Raw genomic sequence first — 23,499 nt, forward strand, 5'->3', positions numbered from 1 at the left:
TAATTTCTTCCTCTGTTGTCCTTCCATCACCTTATTCCTCACCTACTTCCATCTTTCACTTCCTCTATGTACACCACATGCACTAGTCAACATCACATTTGCTTGCCTCAGACCCCTTTTATAATTTCCTGCCTCTGCTCTCCTATCACCACATCCTTTTCACTTGCTGATATGCTCCTCTTTCCAGCTGGGTTGATTCATTTAATTCCACTTTTGATTCATTCTCACTAGTTGATTTCACCTTTTCTTTTCTCTTTCATTCTCCCATCCTTCCTTTTCCATCTACCTGATGCACCCACCCTTACTTCATTTATATTTTGGTCCCCTCCCTCCACAAATTCTGCAACTTTTTCACTATTCATCTTTCTTTTTCCCCTCTATAGTCAGTCCCGCCTTCTATTCCTTTTTAGCATCTAGTTAAAAATACTTCCTGAAGAAGAAAGAAAGTTTTGAGCCTTGTAAAGCAATATCATCTCTACATTATATGTACTTTCCAATGGCTTAGCAGTTCATTTCAACAGTGAAGTATTGCACACACTCCAGATTGATAAATAGAGGTGTTACGTCCCACACCACTACCCCTGGCAGGCAGTTCACCCTTCCCTCATGGCGGCATGACAGCATACATACATCTGTTCACAGAAGTCACCAGCGATGGCTGCACTATTTTGCCATGCCTCATCATGAGCACAAACTGGGAAAGATAATGACACCATCCCACTTGGGCAGCCAACAAGCATATGTCCATGCAGCTTTACAGCTTAGGTCATCAGCAGTGCCTCACCAGTAGCACCAAGAGTTCATCATTCACCGCAGCCAAGAATTCATCATGAGTTCATCACGAGTGCATCTAGTATGCAGTCTGGAGTTCGGGCTTAGCAGCAGCCTGAAGAGAGCAGCTGCCAGTCTGGACTCAGCCAGTCCTAATACACAGCCAACAAGAATAGCAACCACCACAACCCTTGCCACAGTGAATTGGTAACTGACAACCTCCAGATGGGTGCTTATTTCTGAAAGTGACAGTTTTGCTAGAGGATTTAGTTCTCAGCCTGGACAGAATAATATATGTGTCAAACTCAAACTGGATATTATGGTTCACACATGGGATGCAATAAGTAAGTGTTCAATTACATTGCAATAACTAACTTGTGTAGCAATGTTCCAGAACCTGATCATGACAGCTGACTACCCCATTGGTGGTACAGTTGGATGGAGATCAAACTGGTACACAGCAAGAAGATAGGACTCAGTAGCAATAAAAATTATTCAGTGATACATTTTATATTCCACAAAAAATTACATTATTAATCACTTTTGAAATAATGGCTGTCAGACCTAATGCACTTGCCCAAATGTTTCACCCACTGGTGGATAAATTCATAAATTTGCTCAAAGTTAAGCCATGTAGTAGCCTTAGTGATTTTTGTTCCATGCCTCCTATGTTCTGAAAATAAGTCCCGAATGTTGCTGCAAGGATACATCCACTGAGCTTGGTGGGTGCAAATCTATCGCCATTTGGTTTTTGGTTATAGACTGGCTAAGACTCAACAACAGTGCACCCCGAAGTGTTATCAAGGTCAAGGTATCAATCTTTTGATGGCTATGATGTAGGCTGCATTTCTTCTTCTTCTTCTTCTTTTAAATGCCTCATCTACTCATTTTAGTACTTAAATAAATATGCTTAAATAATTGTGGTACCTTGGGGAACAAATTTGTGGTGACCATTTTCTGCAGGAGATTTTTCCTAACCAGGATATAACTTGATGTACACTCATTGTTACATCATGTACCTAACTGTAAAATCACCGAACATGCGAAACGATATTTAGGAATATAAGCACTCCCCTGATGCTTCCCCACAGACGACGGTTGGCCAGCTGAATAGTTAGTAGCAGAGGCACCTAGTGGGACAACAGTCAATACTCCCCCTCCACCTGCAGCAAAGGAATTCTCATTATTTTTCTAACTCCTCTCATATTTTCTGTTATATTGCATACCTTTTAACTCAGTGGTCTGTCACATTATCCCTCTATCACTCATCAATTACATCACAACATATTTTTTTTTTTAACTGTGCTACACAAATTTTGGAAGGAATAATTTTACCTTTGATTGTTGGAGGAGACAATAGTGTATCATTTATTGCAAGGAGAAAAAGTAACAGTGCTTCCCAAGTATGTCGGTCAAGACGTGATGACTGGTGGGCTAGATGTTGGAGAGTGCGGAGTACTCGGTGGCACAGAACAGCTTGGCGATTGATAGTATCAGCGCCTGCAACAAATGACATGGCACTGAATAAAATATCAAACTAACAATTTTAAATAGATTTCTCAGAATGCTGGCTTAATAAATGATCGATGAGTTTCAGCAAACTTTGTATTAACAAGAAAATCTAATGATAAAAAGAAACTTAAGGACCACCACAATGCTGTTGCACTGTAAAAAAAAAAAAAAGTGTAGTGCCTGCCACATCCAGTGATGCCTACATCAACTCAGAGAGCAAGACTATCTACTTGTTTTCACAAATGGTGTCACCATGTGTACACAGCTAATAGTGAGCACACAGCATCTGGATGGAGACACTTCCCATCATCCTGTCACATCATGTGATATGAACCCATGATCTCCACAGCGAGATAAAGTGGTCCACACAGCAACAGCATGTCACTCTAGTATTCTAACTGCACGATTACCAGATGCATACAGCTTCGTCCCTGTTGGCAACACATATTGTAGACTTTGTCCTGTCCAGTGTTTGATTCGAACTGGAATTCTCATAGTGCTCGATGGACTTTGGCTTATTCCACAGACTTGCAGTATTTCACTGTGCTGATTCTTTGAGTAACCGCTGCCAGCCATAAGCCATGTGCATTATGACCCAAATTCTTTACTTGTACTAAACTTGTAAGCAGATTTAGTGTTCAAATAAAGGGAATCATGGTATCATACCAATAGTCTACATACTCATGGCATCATGCGATGGATCCCAGATTCTTGCAATTCCTCAAATCTCAGGAGAAATGACACCATGAAGAATGACATCAACAGCTGCTCATCATGAAACTGCAGTAGAGGAACAACGCCTACAGCAACTCGTCACTCTGATACAATAACAGTTAACAGCACATTTAGCATCGGTGACACTAGCTGTGCCTCCATTCCCATTTTCCAAATATGCCAATGATGATTGGATTGTGTGCTGATGGCTAAACAACCACATCACAGCATTTAAGGTCAGTGATCCAGACATTCAGAAGTATCTCCTTTTGTCATGGTAATCTAAAGATGTTATGTGTTTACTTTGTAAGGTCCACGCATTAAATGACTCAGATAGACTGTCATTTCCTGGAATGTTCCAAACAGGAATAGATTGCAGAACACAGAAGTTTACGTCAGCATCGTAACTTTGTATAAGCAAATGAGACATGTATATGATCTTACACTGTCTCTTATTTGGGACTGTTTTATTCAATGTGCCCAAGATACTGAGGATTGCATGCAGGCTTTAAAAAGTCATATCCTTTTTTAGAAGAAGTCTTCAACATAAACAAAGTTTCAAATTTCCATATGAAATTCAACAATACTGGCACACACAGCCTTCAGTTTCCAAATTTGACTCAGCTGTGATAGATGAACAACCAGCTTGCTTAGTAATAACGCACTTGTAAACAATCCTGCCACCAGCAATATTCACAGCGGCATAAACAAAGCCCCCCCCCCCCCCCCCCCCCCCCGCCCTGGCAATTCTAAATCTAGATCATTCTCATCTAATGCTAGCTCTCTTTCCACGGCTGTTTACCATTAATGGCAGCACTCATCTTGTCCAGATTGTCTGAGATGTCACCCTCGTCAACAATGCTCCAGGTGTGACAAACAGCATTTTTTCTGTCATAAATACAGCAGTGTCTGCAAATTCTTCCTCCACAGAATGATTGCAAGAGACCACCATGACTCAATAAATAAAACGAACTGCTGTCGTGCAGTTCTCAGAGTTACTCTCTCCAGGGCTAGATTGTGCCACCAATACATAGACCGCAACACACTTCCAACCTGATGTGTTTCCCCTTTTTGCAATGGTATGTCCTTTACCCCACATTCTGTGAAGGCTGTTAGAAAAAGAGCTAGATCATCTCCAGTACCATGAAGTGATCACGCCTACCAGGTCTGGTACACAGGCATCCACTTTAGTTGTCGTTCGCAAACTGAATAGCTTCCTCATACTGTGTGGGGACTGTAAAGCTGTTAATTCCAAAGTGGGGGTTGATATCTATTCAATTCTACATTTCCAAGACTTTTTTTTTTCAAAACTTAAATATGGAGAATATTTTTCTAAATTCGATCTGTCAGAGACTTAGACCTGTCAGGGTAGCTGCGAGCGCTAACGCGCTGGTTCCTGGACTCGAGTAGGCACGCTGGCCCCGGATCGAATCCACCCAGCAGACTAACAACGAGGGCCGGTGTGTCAGCCAGCCTGGATGTGGTTTTTAGGCAGTTTTCCATATCCCGCTAGGTGAATACCGGGCTGGTCCCCATGTTCCACCTCAGTTACACGACTCGCAGGCATTTGAAACACGTTCGCACTATTCCATGGATTACACTAGATGCACAGAGTTGGGGTAGATTTATTCCGTCCCGGGGGGTACGGGGTGGCGGGGGGTATGGGGTGGTGACAGGAAGGGCATCCGGTCACCCCTTCAAATTAACACGCCACATCCGGTTAACCATAACAGCAGACCCTGCCAGTTGGGATTAAGAGAGAGATCTGTAGAGACTTACTTGCAACTACCTTTGCACCCACACTCCAGTCTTGTTTTGAGCATACCATTAAAACTTGACCAATATCAATGGCTTCTTTATGACATTTCTCTTGTGCCTGTCATTTTCCAAAGAACTTAGAACACCTCATTTATGCGACTTCATAGTGTTGTAATATCTCAGGAATATAATCATCATGTAACCTAACTACTGTGAGTAGCTTGAAAACTTACATTCATTTTTTTGCCTTACAGAACACCAGCCTAAAGTGTAATCTCAAAAAAAGTTTTTTTTTTTTTCCAACAGCAAATCAAGTTCTTGGGTTTCATTATACACAGAAATGGGATGCTACTGACCAAGCACCATATAAAGGCCACTGAAGATGTGCGCCCACAATGGAACTTAAAACAACTACAAACTTTCATGAGCAAAGGAAATTTATAGTGAACATGGTGCAGATTGCACAACCCATTAATGCTCTCCGTAAGCATTGGGCTGGGTGCCATTTATTTTGGTCCCTTACTTTAAACTACATAAGATTAGACTTTAACATTAATTATTTTCATTACGTAGGCGGGGCCAATATAAGCTGAATACTTTGTAGGGGGCCAAATAAAGGCTTGATTTTATTTTTGATGAGTGCCAGGCTCCCAACAAGTTAATAATTTCACGAAATGAAGTCCAGGCTAGAGTTCACTGATCTTCCTTAACTGATATCACTGAAAATATCTGAACCCTTGTAAATGCAAATTACTGAAATCCTCAAACTCAAAGTAAATAATGATTAAAAATGATTTAGTAGCCACTGCTATGAATGACATCTGCAAAATAACTCAATATTTGAATCTACCGCATAATGGCGTCCAATTGTTGCCCATCATCAATAAAGGCTTTTGGGCGTCGTAGCAGCTAAAAAATACTAATTAATCTTTCTCTGCAAATGAAACATTGAGATGAGGTGCTTATATTACCTTGAAATAGTAACACGAGCTAGTTTTTATACATATAATTTAAGAATACTTTACATATACACCTTAACATCGTCTAGGAGAGAAAACAACACGAGCATCTGAAAGCATTAAGCACTGCCCACAAGCTCTAACGAACAAAAGAAGCAGAATAAAAGGATTTGTTCTCTCCATCGTATATATAATTACACAAAGATACAAATATTTGATTTCAATATATTTTTCACTACGATATTAATCATCAGTGATAAAGTCCTTTTCGCACCAGAGTATTTACATTACAGGTCTTCATGAATATTACTATTACAGTTCTTCACAAATGCCTTTTAAGTCTTGTATATTTTATGTCATACACTATTTTTATATTCATTGCACATGCACTGTCCATAAAAATTGCACAAAGGACACTACAGTGACCACACTGGAACTCAAAACAACTACAAACTTTCGTGAGCAAAGGAAATTTATAAGTGAACATGTTGCAGATTCCACAACCCATTAATGCTCTCCACAAGCATTGGACTGAGTTTGTATGGTTGCCCAAATAAGACAACGTGTTCCACACTCTTGAGTGTGCCCTACAAAAGACACCTTGTTTAGTTCTCTACTCCCTTGAAAACTTTTGATCCTTGCCACAAATGCTTCACAGCACAGTATCGACACTGTCTTTTCACATCAGGAAGCCACGTATTAAAACATCCAATACCTTTCACCTTCAAAACATTGAATAAGGCCTAACACAACTATGTCCAGATCGAGAAAGAGAACCATGTCATCATTTACGCAATGTGCAAATTTCACACATACCTCTATTATCTGAAATTTTAGCTAGTGAGCAGTCACAAGGCTTTGCTTGCTTTATCTGGCTCTCTATCATCATTGCCTGACAACAGGGCACAATGCTGACAGGGGTGGGCTCCTGGCTACTTTGTTTTCCTTCACATTAGTCCTACATTGCATACTAACCAATATGCCAGCACACAAATGCAGATGCATTTTCCCCGCTACCAGTTAGTATTGACGCAGAATTTTACCAACAAGAGGTCATGTGCTTCCACATTCACTCAGTCTAGTCACAATACTCGCAACTGCAACATAACTATGTTAAGACAGCATTATCCATCACTTTTCTAAGTGTGGGAAGTCAGGCTGGATGGAGCACCTCCCTCTGAGCTAGGACCCAACATTACAATGCTACTTTTCTTTGTAACATCGGCTGTCAGCAAAGGACAGGATCCTCTGACTCACTAAGGAGAAAGAATGCCTCTGGGTGCTGATACCACCCTCAGTATACGCTCTGGTTCTCGTCCTGCTTGACAACAGCCACTGGGGCATCACACAAATGAAGATCTTAGCCCACCATTATGGTTATGGGCCAGTAATAAACAAAAACATTGAGGTATTCAGTCACTCATGTCCTGACTGTGACCCCGGCAGGTATCTCTTCCAGAAGTTTTTTCATCCTGGCTTCAGCCTGCTGTTCCTTGAGACTGAGTTCATATAGACTTCACAGGTCCTTTTCTCAACTCAATGTGACAACCATGATAGACACTTATACAAAGTTTCCTACACTTTCAGTACATACTCCAATACAACACAAAGAGACAATTAAGGCACTCATACAGGTTTTCATGTCTGACGGCCTCCAATGGGCCATGGTGATAGATAATGACCCCCAGTTTGAATCTGTTCCCTTTGTAGAGTATTACACTCAACATGGCAGTTCAGCATCTCTTCACTGCTCCTTCATGTCCTCAATCAGAGAAAGAGGCACAGCAGATGGACTGCTCCTTCAAAGAAAAGGTAAAGGTGGTGATTCAGTCTTCTTCTAGGAAAGAAGCACTAACCATGTTTTGAGGAAATACAATCCAGTGGAAATGTCCTCCATTTGCCCCTTGCACAACACCAGCAGCATCCACTGTATCAAAAAAGCGTCCACAGAGAAGTCCAAATACAGGATGGGAAATTTGGATAGCACATGGAGGCCCCCCCGGCCCCTCCCCCACCATAACAATCACAGGTGCCCAGGGCAGGCATCCTTACAATGTGAATGCTGACAGATTCCACTGGCAGAATGATCACCATCAAAACAATTGTGGCACTGGCCTTCAACCAGGCCAACCACCCCCCTACAACCTACAGTGAGAGCTCCAGAGGCATCATCCGCAACCTCCTTTTCACCCGTCAATCACCACCACCACCACCACCACCACCACCACCACCACCACCTCAGCAGCAGTAGCCACTGCAGGATTACATATTTGTTACCATCACCCCAAAGAGACCATGGGGTGATCCTCCACGACTCCTTCATTGCCACCACAGCAGCTGCACCAGCAGCAGCTGCACCAGCAGCAGCTGCACCAGCAGCAGCTGCCTTGGCTCCACTGCAACTCCACAGGTACCATGAAGTGGTCTCTTGCTCCTTCTGACACTGCCATTCTCATTGTCTGCTAAGCGTGCTTTGCAGGCTCATCAAAGACTCTGACTTATTTAACGGATTAGCAGTATTTCACAGTGATGATTCTTTGCATAACCACCACCAGCCAGACGGTGTGTTCTGATCTGAACTCTATTTACACAAAACTCGTAACCAGATTTCTTGTTCAAATAAAAGGAACAGTAACATTGTTTCAACAACATCAGTATATAAATCAAACATCCAGGAAATCATCTGAAGCACAGGAAAACACACTGAATGGCTAGGAAAATCAGATAGATACTGCCCACAGGAAAATTAAAGAGACCTTTGGAGAAAAGAGAACCACTTGCATGAATATCAAGAGCTCAGATGGAAAAACAGTTCTAAGCAAAGAAGGGAAAGCAGAAAGGTGGAAGGAGTATATAGAGGGTCTATACAAGAGCGATGTTCTTAAGGACAATATTATAGAAATGGAAGAGAATGTAGATGAAGATGAAATGGGAGATATGATACTGTATGAAGAGTTTGACAGAGCACTGAAAGACCTAAGTCAAAACAAGGCCCCGGGAGTAGACAACATTCCATTAGAACTACTGACAGCCTTGGGAGAGCCAATCCTGAGAAAACTCGACCATCTGGTGAGCAAGATGTATGAGACAGGTGAAATACCCTCAGACTTCAAGAAGAATATAATAATTCCAATCCCAAAGAAAGCAAGTGTTGACAGATGTGAAAATTACCGAACTACCAGTTTAATAAGCCACTGCTGCAAAATACTAACACGAATTCTTTACAGATGAATAGAAAAACTGGTAGAAGCCGACCTCGGGGAAGATCAGTTTGAATTCCTTAGAAATGTTGGAACACGTGAGGAAATACTGACCCTACGACTTATCTTAGAAAATAGATTAAGGAAAGGCAAACCTACATTTCTAGCATTTGTAGACTCAGAGAAAGCTTTTGACAATGTTGACTGGAATACTCTCTTTCAAATTCTGAAGGTGGCAGGGGTAAAATACAGGGAGCGAAAGGCTATTTACAATTTGTACAAAAACCAGATGGCAGTTATAAGAGTCGAGCGACATGAAAGGGAAGCAGTGGTTGGGTAAGGAGTGAGAGAGGGTTGTAGCCTCTCCCAATGTAATTCAATCTGTATATTGAGTAAGCAGTAAAGGAAACCAAAGAAACTTTTGGAGTAGGAATTGAAATCCATGGAAAAGAAATAAAAATTTTGAGGTTCGCCAATGACATTGTAATTCTCAGAGACAGCAAAGGACTTGGAAGAGCGGCTGAACGGAATGGTCATGGTCTGGAAAAGAGGATATAAGATGAACATCAACCACGGCAAAACGAGAATAATGGAATGTAGTCAAATTAAATCGGGTGATGCTGCGGGAATTAGATTAGGAAATGAGACGCTTAAAGAAGTAAATGAGTATTGCTATTTGCGGAGCAAAATAACTGATGATGGTTGAAATAGAGAGGATATAAAATGTAGACTGGCAATGGCAAGGAAAGCATTTGTGAAGAGGAGAAATTTGTTTACATCGAGTATAGATTTAAGTGTCAGGCAGTCGTTTCCCAAGTATTTGCATGGAGTGTAGCCATGTATGGAAGTGAAACATGGACGATAAATAGTATAGACAAGAGAATAGAAGCTTTTGAAATGTGGTGCTACTGAAGAATGCTGAAGATTACATGGGTAGATCACATAACTAATGAGGTGGTATTGAATAGAATTGGAGAGAAGGGAAATTTGTGGCACAACTTGACTGGAATAACGGATTGGTTGGTAGGGAATACCGGTATTCTGAGGCATCAAAGGATCACCAATTTAGTATTGGAGGGCAGCGTGGAGGGTAAAAATCGCAGAGGGAGACCAGGAGATGAATACACTAAACAGATTCAGAAGGATGTAGGTTGCAGTAGGTACTGGGAGATGAAGAAGCTTGCACAGGATAGAGTAGCATGGAGAGCTGCAACAAACCAGTCTCTGGACTGAAGACCACAACAACAACAACAACAACAACAACAACAACATGTTCCTTCATTCGTAATTCAAATGTATTATAAAAATCTATGTGTGTATCTGTGCATGTACGTTTGTTCTACATCTCCTCCTAAACCACTGTACTGATTTCAACCAAACTTGTTACACAAATCCCTTGCAGTCAGGCAATAATTACTGTGAGGGTAAAAAACCATGTAACTATAATAGTTCAGTAGATATGCCATCATAAACACCGAGATGAGTGAAAAACTGCCACATTGTGAATGATGTTTGAATTTATTGCTTCTTTGCTACTACTTCTATTCACAACATATTTATCAAACAGCATCCACATTTAGCTCAATGTACCTACAGAAACATATCATTGTACAACACACTGTTCATGAGATATGATGTCATAAACACTGAGATGCATGAAAAGTGCTGCATCATTTGCCCTTTACTACTAAGACATTCCTACAATTGAGTTAACTTCAGGAAATCCTTGACACCTGCAGTGCTTTTGACAGCTGTGAAATGTAAATGCCTGTAAGGGGTAATCAAAAGCCATCTACAGAGCTATGATGAGGTGTTGCCAAAGAGACATGTACAAAATTGTGTGGTAGACATGCAAAGCAGTTGTATCGGGTATACAGAAACTGCCCAAGATAATCTCATATTGATTTTACTGCAGGAGTATATAGAACATTTTGTTTGTTACACAAAATTGGCAAACTGAATACCCAGGCACTGCCGGGTTTTCGGCTCATTAAATAACTCAATGGAACTTTAAGGCTCTGTGGACACTTTAAGGTAGCTATAAATTCTCAGTCAACAATAGAAACATGACCGGTACCAATAGCTGAAGAATTACTGTCAATATTTTCAGGTGGAAAATACATTTCAAAATTGGATCTTGCTGATACATATTTACAATAGTTATAACAAAAAGGAATCAAAGAAGATAATAGTAGTTTGCACTGTATCATTCGGCAACTCTGCTTCATACAGAATTTATTTGTGCCACCTTCACCAACTTCCTCTCCATCATGGTTGCCTAATATAAGGGGCATTCAAAAAGAAATGAGCCGGAGGTATAATTACAAAACCCAGTACCTGTATGTTAGAATTATTGACCCGGGCTATTGAGACACTTGTCCCACTGTGACACAAGTCGGTGAATGGCTGTCTCATAAAATTAACAGGGCTGCGATGTTAACCAGTTCTGCACATACAGCTGGATGTCATCATCTGAGGTGAATCGTTTCATCGTCGGAGCATTTTTAAGGGGACCAAACATGGCGTTATCACAGGGAGAGAGGCCCGGGCTGTATGGAGGATGGCCGAGAACCTACCATTTGAATATCTGCAGTAGTTCCATGACTGTGTTGGCCGTATGACGCTTTGCATTGTCGTGGAGCAGAATGACCCCACTGGTGAAATTATCTATTCGTTTTGATTTGATTGCTTGGCGAAGGGTGGTCAAGGTTGGTGAGTAACACTGGGCATTTACTGTTGTCACATGCTGCAGGAAGTGAATCAGAAGGGGATCATCTTGGTCAAAGAAGAACATCAGCATAACCTTCACCTTGGACGATGATGCCCAGTTCTACATGTGGAAATGGTTAACATTACAGCCTCGGGAATTTTATGAGACAGCCATTCATCACCTTGTGTCACAGTGAAACAAGTGTCACAACAGCCAGCATCAATACATCTAACATACAGGTACTGGTTTCTGTAATTATGCCTCCAGCTTGTTTCTTTTTGAACGCCCCTTATAAATAAATGTCAAATGTCACTGGTACTGAGAATACAATTGTCCTCCTTTTGAGATGCACCAATCTGACAATACTTGAAGGCAACAAGCAAGTGTTTCATTTATTCAAGTTTGGTTAACATCATGTAGTCCTCAAATTATCTGTACAATTCAGCAGGATCTATCTCACACTTACCACACTCCACACCTTATAAAACATACCCTCAAGCCGTCATATAAAATTCATTTTATCCAATATTATTTATGTCAAGGCTTTGTTCTGATTCACCGTTTTCCTTGTGTCCATGTTCAAGGGAGAACTTAGGCTGTCTTCTGTATTGTGTAATAACCTGTGAACACATGCTCTTTCATGTGTTATGCTCTTTCTATTAACGATTACAGCATCTTGTGGCGGGTGTCTATCATACACTTTTCTTGTTGCTGTCTTCAAAACTTGAATCCTGTGTTTTGCTCAATCACACTCAATTTGATGAAGCTATTTTGCAGAGTACATGCTGGAGTCAAATTCATGACTTTCTACTGCATTTGTATTGCAGTAGGAGTTAGATGCTGTCTTAACATTTTTATCCATGCAAAGGTCTTCCTCCAGTATCACAGCCATGTGTAGAGTGATTTCTTTTTCCTTCAAACGTTACCCAGCTTTTCAGTCTATCTTTGTTGGTCAGCTGTGTTTACTTTCCGCCCTACAGTTTCTGTACATTCCTCACTGGACATAACCGGTTCACTCATTTATCTATACAAAGGCGTTTTGTAAGTCAGGCATTCTTTTCCCAGATTTGAACACGTTTCCTCTCTGGCTGCATATGGAATACATTTTGGTGGCTGATTTAAATTTGGACAGTTTTTCTTCTGGTAACTGTACTCACCACAATCTGCACATCCTATCACTCTTTCTTTGCAAGGTGCTGCAAAGTGTTCCAAAAATCTGTCAACTGAAACATGGAAAATACCAGTGTTTCTTTGAATGGAATAGCTCAAAAACCATTGTATGATCTTTTTATGTTGAGCAGATTGTTTCTTAACTGAGGAGTGATATCATTCACACGATGGAGAGCTTCGTTATTGCACCATCCTGTCCTGAAGCAATATCTGACTTCTTCGGTCATGTCTTCTTTGTTCATCTTGTTCATGAAATTCTGCTTGAATAATGCAGCCATTCACTCAGTCTTGGAAAGAAAGGGCAGCACATTGTACATTATGATACTTGGACATCTCCTTTGTGAAGCCATGCAATTAAGAACCTACACTAATTTTATGTTTGATATGATTTTGGCAGCCTTGGGTGTCTGTCTCAGTCTCTGCAACCAAGGATTTGTTTGTGGTCATGATACTCTTTTTGTTTTCAATCTATCTTTCTTGAGGTCTATTAAGTCAGTAAATATTTTCTTTTTTGCCTTTGCTTCACCATCTCCTTTCAATCTAATGAACATCACGCTCAAGTGTTTCGAATTCTGTCTTGGTTGTTCCATTTATTTGAGTGAGGTACTCCTTATGGGATTCATGTAACAACAACTGTAGCACTACAGCTGAGGTCATCACAAGTGCAGCAAAGACTGCTGCACCATACACAGATCCAAGGAATATTAACAACCTGAACATGATATATCGCAAAAATGTCAACATGTGTTGAATCTTTTGGTGATAACATTTTATTTAGTTGGTTGAACGTTAGGGTCTGAACTGGATGTCAGTTTAACATAAAGCCACATGCTAATGACTAATCTCTTCTCTGATGTATAGTCACTGTATAATAAAGTGCTATTATAACCTAAAGTTATCAGAATACTGACTTAGTAGACGATATAAAAACAAGATTTATGATTTCATCTAGTTGGAAGTTCGATGACTACTATAGAACAGATGTGTAATTTATTAGTAACATGCATATTGAATGAACTCTCTCAATCTGCTACTGCATTCTGGGATACTTCACTTGACACTGGGAGGAGCATTAGGATTAGGGGGGAGGGGGAGAATTCAAATATCATAGATCACAGTGCAAGTAGAATACGCAAAACAGATTTTACAGGACGTTTAGCACAGCAATTACACAGAAAGGAAAATATTAGTAAAAGGTACAATCAGATGGAGGATGGCATTTAGTTTATCGAAATAAATAACTCACGACTTTAAGGAAAGGAGGGGGGAACCTAGAGAAAACAAATCGTCATATATGGATGGATGTTATATCTGATGTCACCACTAGGGGTTCTGGTTTATTCTAGTCAGCATGTAAAAATAATTTTATGTGGATATATCCTCAGGCAGGTAAGAGATATAAAAGACTCAAAGATTAATTACATATCAACAAATATTAACTACAGAAAAAAATTATGACAGAACATATGCAACAATTCTATCCTTATACTTACTTATATCCAAATATGGAAATGGCCAGACTTGAAAAATAAACAAATTAAAAAATTAGCACTTGTAGAAGTCTATTAGAATAGGAGCGTATATTTTTTTTGCATATCCCAACTTATTGCATATAATATGTCATTATTATAGTTCTGTGTAGATAAATAAAAAATAATTTCTGATAGTGACTGACGCGCAAACACACACACACACACACACACACACACACACACACACACACAGAGAGAGAGAGAGAGAGAGAGAGAGAGAGAGAGAGAGAGAGAGAGAGAGAGCTTGGAGGGGGGGGGCGCATCTGTGAAAAATGTGAAGATTTCTCATTGAGTATCCTAAGAATGAGCTTTAATACCTACTTACTATCTTATTTCTTGCTTATCACCAGAAATGTGTGAATTCAAAGCCACCCATGAAATTTCAGTTCATCTTTTTTTCTCTAACACAATCAAGGAAATGATTCATCTGTAGCACAAATCTTAATTATTCCTGTAGATTCATCACACATTGCAGAAAAACACCTACTTAGAAACATTTAAAATTACCAAAGTATATAGAACATCAGTACTACAAAAAAGTTTTGAAAGAAACTGCATTAAATCACAGTTTGCATCATAGAGTTGCTTACATCAGCAATAACAGTAATACAATTTTTTTTACACAGGTCTGAAAAACACGCAGAAAAAACTCAAACATACCTTCCCCTTTTCGTGGAATGAATAAATTATGAAAGTGTGTTATCATTTTACGAGCATACAGATTGGGATCCTCACAAACAGGCTTCGGAACACACACTTTTGGAACTGGAAGCAAGGCTGACAGCCACTCACAGTACACACTTACACAATCCCTTATAGTGTCATGTTCACTAAGTGGCAAACTCATTCCAAAGCAAATGACCTGAAATAGATGCAGTGCTAATGTTAAACACAAAAAGAGTCAGTTCAGATATGTTGCAGACTCAGTAAACACCAACTATAATTTACTCTTGTTCTAACAACAATTCAATACCATTCTAAAAGTGCAAATACCAAGTCAGCATAGAGAATCAATATTTAATGTCAAATGTAAGAATATCTTACTGCATACACTGCATATTTTGTGCCAACATCAGATGGATGAGATAGCAAAGGTTAGAAGGTGTATGGATATACACAACAACTTTTCCCTGGCTCGTTTTGCCAATGGCACAAAACTGAATCACCAGTTGTGGTACAGTTAACTTTCTGCCCTGTACTGTGTAGTGCACAATAAATACAATGATCCAGAACCAAAGATATACTACACACTAGTTTGTTTTATATTGTGAATTGTGTTCTTGTACAGAAGAAATTATACGGGTTGTTACAAAAGGTACGGCCAAACTTTCAAGAAACATTCTCCAGGGCTGCATCAGCGCATCAGGGATTCCATGCGACAGAGGGTGGATGCATGTATCCTCACTAACGGAGGACATTTTGAACATTTTCTGTAACAAAGTGTTTGAAGTCACGCTGGTACGTTCTGTTGCTGTGTGTTTCCATTCCATGATTAATATGATTTGAAGAGAAGTAATAAAATGAGCTCTAACATGGAAAGTAAGCGTTTCCGGACACATGTCCACATAACATCTTTTCTTTATTTGTGTGTGAGGAATGTTTCCTGAAAGTTTGGCCGTACCTTTTTGTAACACCCTGTATAGCAAAATACTTATGACAACACACATATATTTTGGAGATCAGGCTGTTTAACCCAGGTGGACAGCTTAATACAAACATTTAAGTGTACATTTTACTATCAGATTTCAAGACTCATATAATGAAATCTTTATAATGCAACTTTTATGGAAGTAACTTTCAAAACAAGAACATGTACGTTAAATTTTATTCCAAAAGACTGCGCAACAATGTAGTTATAACATAAGAAATGAAATAAACTTCTACAACAACAAACAGACAATCGGATTATTTGGGGGACCATCTTTATAATGTGATACTGTCTGTGATCATCAATATGAATTTTTTATTTTAAAAAAAAATAATAGTAATATTTTTTTTCTCATCAACAGGATTAATACGTTTAAAAAAACTGTGATAGACTGTTATCAACTCTAGAGGGCGATAAAATAGAATCAGATTTTTCTTTATAAACAGGAGTGTGAACTAAAGATTGGAAACTTTTTGATAACTGTGTACTACATCTACATAAAGAGGGGCACTACCAACAGTAAACTGAAAAGCTCTATAGAAAATCAACACAATAACTGGCAATTGATTCTCCATACAGGTAAATATACTGTTATTTTAAGATTAGTAAAAAGTCAGTGGAGAGACACTCAAACTAGGGGCACTTGTACCTTGGAGTGTTGCATCAAAGGCAACAGTACATGTAGGAAGAAATGACTGAGACTAATATAATGTGATTTACTCACACCAAAGTCTTTATCCACATCATTCTCACATGATACACAAAGCTGTTTTATCTTACTGAAACTGAATGGCAGTGGATACAGATACATTTGAAAAATATGTATGAGCCTTACTTAGGGTCTCTATGAACTGCTAAAAAGATTTCAAGTGCCATATTGTGTAGCTCATAAAATTCCACAAGGCAAAATAACATGGTACAGTATTTAAGGCATTTCCCTTCCATGGACGTCTTAACAACAAAAGATAGAGAGTCAAATTAACAAATGATACCACCAGAATACGACAAAATTTGGGGGGTGATGGTGGTGGAGGGGGGGGGGGGGGGGCGAGAGGGTAGACATTAAACATGGTATCTTGGAGTGATTGGTGCTTGGTCCTGTTTGTGATCCATACGGATGATGACCCATAGACACGTAGAGCTTTATAAAACCACAATGTTTAGTCAAATACTCATACATATAATTCCCAACAAAAATGACTTAACAGGTACCAGAACTACACAGACTGGATGAGATTCCATTTGTAAAGTTCCTGGGCATCCAGAAGGGTAATAAACTGAGGTGATGCCAGTGCATGGATAAGTTAACCAAAGAGCTCAGTTCCTCCTGTTTTGCAGATAGAAATCTGTTTCATTGTATTGACCTAAAAACAAGATTGCTACCATATTTTGCATTCTTTCACGCAATTTTGTCCTGTGGCATAATACACTGGGAAAATACAGCTAAGGTCACAGAAATATTTATCCTATAGAAGTGAACAGTAGAAATAACGTGTGAAGTTTATAACAAAACATCTTGCAGAAGCTTATCCATGGACTCTCGTACATAGGAAGCATAAAAGAATTGACCTGCTAAATTACAAACCAATATCCTTAACATTGTATGCTGCAGAATTCTTGAACATATTCTCAGTTCAATTGTGAGGTTCATTCAAATGAAACCTCGACAGTGCATCCAGCTTTGCCTTACATGTAAGGTGGTAAATAGCTAACTGCGGGTATGGTGGCACCATCTATTGGTAGAGAGACTGATGCGTACGCACCGTTTGATGTTGCATAGTGCCAGTGTGGTTTCACGCTGAAGAGAAGGTGGTCACACAAGTTATTGTCCACTAAAGAACATGCAGGCAAGTAAGCAGGAACAATGAGGAGGGATTCAATTTTTGGTGGTACAGGAAGTTGAAGGCTGTGAAATGTGTTGGCTGATGAAGGCTTTGTACAGTGAGTACAGTCTGAGCTGTTCGAGTGTTGTGGACTAGCGCAAACGCTTTCACTGAGGGGTGCACGTGTCACTGGAAGACAATGCTCGTCCTGGATGGGCTCATCGTGTCATCATACCGGAAATAGTTGTGGAAGTGAATGCTTTAGTCTTGGACAACTGCACAATCACTGTGGACGAGATTCATCAGTTACTGGGTATTAGCGTGGGCACCACCCACACCATAATTCATCAACACTTGAACTTTTGGAAAATCTGTGAGCAGTGGGTGGTTCCCCACCAACTGACTGCCAAACAGTGCAATACTCGAATGGTGCTATCTTTGAGTCATCTGCAACAATATTGTGACGAGGAATATGGCTTTCTGTCACATATTGTTACACGTGATGAAACATGCTGTCACCATTTTGAACCGGGAAGCAAGCGTCAGAGCAAGAAGTGGAAACATGCAACTTCACCACCTCCCAAGAAATCAAAGGCCATGCACACCAGTTCTGGTAAGGTCATGATGTCCTCCCTTTCTGACCACAAGGGCCCACTGCTTGTCGAGTTCCTGGAATGGGGAACCACCATCAATGCCCAGCCATATCAAGCCACTTTACCTTAGATGAGCCATCAAGTCAAAATGCTGAAGCATGTTGTCCAATGGTGTTATCCTCCTGCATAATAATGCCCGCCCACAGCCAATGCAGTGAAGACAACATTGCAGCAGTTTCGGTGGGAAGTGCTCGAACATCCACCATACAGTCCCAACCTTTCGCCGTGTGACTTTCATGTGTTAGGTGCTCTAAAACAAGCTATTCACGGACAGCAATTCGCAGCAAACAACAAAGTGTGTGACTGAGTCCAGGCATGGATCCAACAGCAGCCTAGTAGCTTCTTCAAGGATGGAATCGACCGACTAGTGCTGCAATGGGATAAATGTGCCAACAGTTTTGGTAACTATTTCTGAGTATGTGTACTGTGTATAACTACACTTTTGAGTTAATAAAATCGTTCCCGTTACTTTACACTAGTGACTGGGTTTCATTTGAATGCCCATTATATAATAAAGTTTCTTGAGATGGAAAGGCTTATGTCCAAAAATCAGCATGGTTTTAAAAAGTATCACTCAGGCAAAATTCAGCTGGTCCTTTTCTCAATGATATCCTGGGAACTACAGATGAAGGGCAACAGGCAGATTCCATATTCCTAGATTTTCTAAAATAATTTGACATGGCACCCCACTGCAGATTATTTATGAAGGTACAAGCATACAGAACTGGTTCCCAGATATGTAAGTCGTTCATTGACTTCTTAAATAATACAGCCCAGTACATTTCCCTTGATGGCAAGTGTTTATCAGAGACAGGGCTTTCATCAGGTGTGCCTCAGGAAAGTGCAATAAGGCAGCTATTACTTTCTATATACATGAGGGATATGACTGACAGGGTGAGCAGCAATTTATGGCTGTTTGCTGATGTGGTGTGCAGAAGGTGTCGTCATCAAGTGACTGTGGGAGGATACTAGGTGACTTAGACAAAATATCTAGTTGCGAATGGAAGCTACCTTTAAATGTAGAAAAATGTAAGTTAATGCAGGTGACAGCTAAATTTCTCATTGCAATGTTTCAAAGCAATAGGAAATGGCATGATCATTTACGGATTGCAGTGCGAAAGGTGAGTGGTTGACTTCGGTTTATTGAGAGAGTTTTAGAACAGCGTGGTTCATTTGTAAAGGAGACTGCATATAGAACACATTAGTGTAACCCACCCTTGAGTACCACACCAGGCCAGATTACAGGAATACATTGAAGGAATTCAGAGGCAGGGTGCTAGATTGGCTAGTGGTAGGTTCAGTCAATACACACGTATTCCAAAGATGCTTCAGGAACTGAAATGCAAATCCCTGGTGGGAGGTAACGCTTTTTTTCAGGAATGCTATTGAGATAATTTAGAGAACCAGCATTTGAACCTGTCTCCAGAACAATTGTACTGCTGCCAACACACATTTCAAATAAGGGCCACAAACATAAGATAAGAGAAATTAGGGTTCATACTGAGGTATATAAACAGCTGCTTTTCCTTTGTTCTATTTGCGAATGGAACAGGAAAGGAAACAACTAGTATTGGTACAACGTACCCTCTGCCATGCACATAATGGTGGCTTGTGGAGTACGTAGATGTGGATGTAGACCTATGGAGTCTTGTGCTTCGGTGGCAATACATCTGCTGCCTAACTGCATTTGTGAATTTAGGGTGAACTGTGGAATTCACAATCACAATAGCAAAAGCAAAAATGATTTCCATGGCAACAAAACATGACTATTGATGCTTCCGAATGGAATTTTATATTTTGGGTGGTGCAGGATGCTACAACTGGCTGCCAGACGACATCAAGCAGAGGATTGAAAATCCCCAGTTACTCAAGGGCATAGTAGAAGAGTACCTTAGTACACATTTCTTCTATAAGTTTTCAGAATATCAGCACTCAGAAATGTAAATTGCACTCCATACTAGTGTTTGTATAAAACGGGTTTTAGCTTTGGAAGCATATAGACTGTTGGTAGGATTCTGTGTAAGGTCATATAAATGCTTTGTTTAACATATTAGATAAAAACATCAGATAGATCGTTTAAGAGGAGCAGCAGAGGGTTCCCCCCCCCCCCCCCCCCCCCCTTCAAAAAGCTGTTTTTTTTTCTACCACCATACAAATTCATGCAAAGTAACTTAGAGGTAATTTACATTATTATCAGTCCAAGGACCTTAGCATTAGTCATAACTGTGTATTGTGTATTAAACTGGAGACCTAGAAACGATGGTGAGGCTTTGTCCTGCCGTAGCCCTCAGTGCTCAGTGGTTCACAACCCTACAACAGGCTGCAGCAGTCCACACAGGTCACAGCAGGTCAACCCACCCCACTGCCGCCCCACACCAAACCCAGGGTTATTGTGCAGTTCGGCCCCCAGTGGATCCCCTCGGGAATGTCTAATACCAGACAAGTGTAACCCCAAATGTTTGCGTGGTGGAGTAATTATGCATACATGGAGACAGTGTTTGTGCAACAATTGCCAACACAGGGTAAGTGAGATGGAATAAGGGGAACCAGTCCGCATTCACCAAAGCAGATGGAAAACCGCCTTAAAAACCATCCACAGGCTGGCCAGCACACTGGACCTTGACACTAATCCACCAGGCAGAATAGTGCCAGGGACTGGCACACCTTCCTGCTCGGGAAGCAGCGCATTAGACCAAGCGGCTAGCCAGACAGGCTAGTCATAATTAGTTGTTAGTATATTGTACACAATTAGCTTGCAGTGGCTGCTTCTGCCTGTTAATGCAAAGATTGATTGTTTCCACATCTCTGAAGGCTCTCCTTCATGATGCGACTTCTGAAATACAATGAATGTATAAATGAATAAAGTTTTATTGATCTGAACCAGTGAGGAGAATTAGAAATTATGACTTTTGGTATATATATGACTCTCAGTGATATAATTTAAACAAGTAGTGCACAAGCAAAGCTATGTAGTCATTACTTTTATGTTAAAAACATCAACGAAACAGAAACGAATTGAAAATATGTCAGCACTGACACATCATGTGGTACAAAATGAAGGCTAGGTCAATAAATGGGATTAATGACAAAGCAGTTAGCATCCAGACCAACACTTAGCATAAACTGTTATGTTCAACTGATATTACAATGAAAATATCTGTGGCTAATTTTCAATTTCTTCTTGGAGCAAAACCATTATGTACAATTTCTTTAAAACATGCATGAAGCAGTTCACATCTAACAAATACTCCTCTGTACGCTACTGTATGCTGTATCTATCCATACGCAGAAAACTCAAATCGTCCATAGAAGTGACAGATTTTAAATCTAGCTTATCATTCAATAAGAGGCCTCTTTTTCCCTGAGGAGAGTTAGAATGTTTAATCTCACATATGATCCAAAACTGTGTACCAGATCTACTTCATTCAACTTTTTGCCCCTAGAATTTTACACGTTTCGATCTCTAACATTAAGTGGGCAGTAGGACTGCACATTTTTCCAGTCAGATCACAAGATCCTATACAGTTCATTCTACAGATGTGCACCTATTTGCATGTGAGAAGACGTGTAGGACATATATTTTGCTGGATGAATTTTGAAATGTGTCTTTCAGAATGACCTGGTAAATTATCAATTGAAGCTCCAAATTAAAATGTCTCACTTTCAAAAAATAGCTACAACACAAGTTTTGTATCTCATGAAAACTTACCTCCATACACCACATAACCTCTTTGTCAGTTGTAAGTGGGCTTGGCTCTGCAGCTTGAGTGAGGCCAAGATTTGATGCAAGCTGTTTGACAACTGCAACAGCAACATCTTTGCCTGCAGACATGGGAAACTTGGCCAGAACACTTTGGCTTTCTTCATTTCCATGCTGAACAAGAGATGTCAGAGAAGCCCACTCTGAATACATTCCACCACCCTCTGTGTCCTGAAAAACAAACAACGGCAAACTTTTTGTCACACAATTTTTCCATTTACTGTGGCACTGTAAAATTAATGTCACAGTATTTGCCACCTATGGGAACAGATAAGTGTAAGGGAATACTGTGGGGCTTGGAGAGAAAAAGTAGACGTCACCAATTATCTTCTAAGCCATTCATCCTAATGTCTTCATCCAAAATCATTGTGGTATTGACTGGTTGGCTGTACATCTACATGTACAAACATATTCTGCAAGCCACTGCATGGTGCTTAGTGTAGGGTACCTTGTCCCAATATTAGTCGTGTGTGTTGTGTGTGTTTGAGGTTTACGGGCGCCAAACAGCGGGGTCATCAGCGCCCAAACGCATAAAAACAGGAACACATGCAGTGAAGGGACTAAGACAAACAGCGAACAAGGGGAACAGCTAAAAGACACAGACCTGACGCAGTTCCAAATCCTCACATACAGAGGCAAAACAAGAGGAGAAGGAGTGCACTAAAAAAGGAATGGAAACACAAGGAAGGGAGGACAGGAACCAAAGGGAAACAAGGAGGTATTCGTGACTGGCGGACCTCTTACCTAAAATCTGGGTGAGCCAGTCATCCAGCAGCACATTAAAACCCTCTCCCTAAAATCCGAGGCAACAAATTGGACAGGACACAAAACCGTAAAACCTTAACCACAGACGTTGCATCGTCTTTCAAAATAGAGGGCAAATCCGGTGGCAAAGAAACCACTGCCCTCTGGTCAGAGAATAAAAGACAGTCAAGTAAAATGTGGCGGACAGTAATCTGGACGCCACAAGCACTGCAGATTGGGGGATCCTCCCGCCGGAGTAAAAAACCATGTGTGAAGGGACTGTGCCCGATGCGGAGGCGAGTGAGGAGAACCTCATCCCGCCTGCATGACTGGTAGGACGTACGCCATGGCCACGTGGTGGCCTTGACCAGACGCAGTTTTTTTTCACCGACTGCCAGCCATTCCTCTTCCCACTGACGCATAACGCGAAAACGCAGGAGGGAGGTAACAGCATGGAGGGGGACGGCACATTCAACAACGTGAGGGAGGGAACATGCATCTTTGGCAGCCACATCCGCCAGTTCGTTTCCCCCTAATACCCACGT

General features: G+C 40.5%; 1 protein-coding gene across 9 annotated transcripts in view; it reads right to left on the reverse strand.

Moving 5' to 3' along the window:
* Positions 1-23,499, reverse strand: part of LOC124619295 (ral GTPase-activating protein subunit beta) — a 370,359-nt gene that overhangs the window by 322,707 nt on the left and 24,153 nt on the right. For 5 of the 9 annotated variants that reach the window (XM_047145574.1, XM_047145573.1, XM_047145571.1 and 2 more), the window contains exons 2-5: positions 22,160-22,381; positions 14,987-15,188; positions 14,288-14,314; positions 2,107-2,271 (exon numbers count right to left, since the gene is read on the reverse strand). In XM_047145574.1, coding sequence (XP_047001530.1) covers positions 2,107-2,271; positions 14,288-14,314; positions 14,987-15,188; positions 22,160-22,381 — 616 coding nt within the window. The remainder of the gene's footprint in view (positions 1-2,106; positions 2,272-14,287; positions 14,315-14,986; positions 15,189-22,159; positions 22,382-23,499) is intronic. The other 4 variants (XM_047145577.1, XM_047145575.1, XM_047145576.1 and 1 more) reach the window with 1 other exon arrangement.

Source organism: Schistocerca americana, chromosome 6 (genome assembly GCF_021461395.2).
Source record: "Schistocerca americana isolate TAMUIC-IGC-003095 chromosome 6, iqSchAmer2.1, whole genome shotgun sequence".
NCBI classification, from domain to species: domain Eukaryota; kingdom Metazoa; phylum Arthropoda; class Insecta; order Orthoptera; family Acrididae; genus Schistocerca; species Schistocerca americana.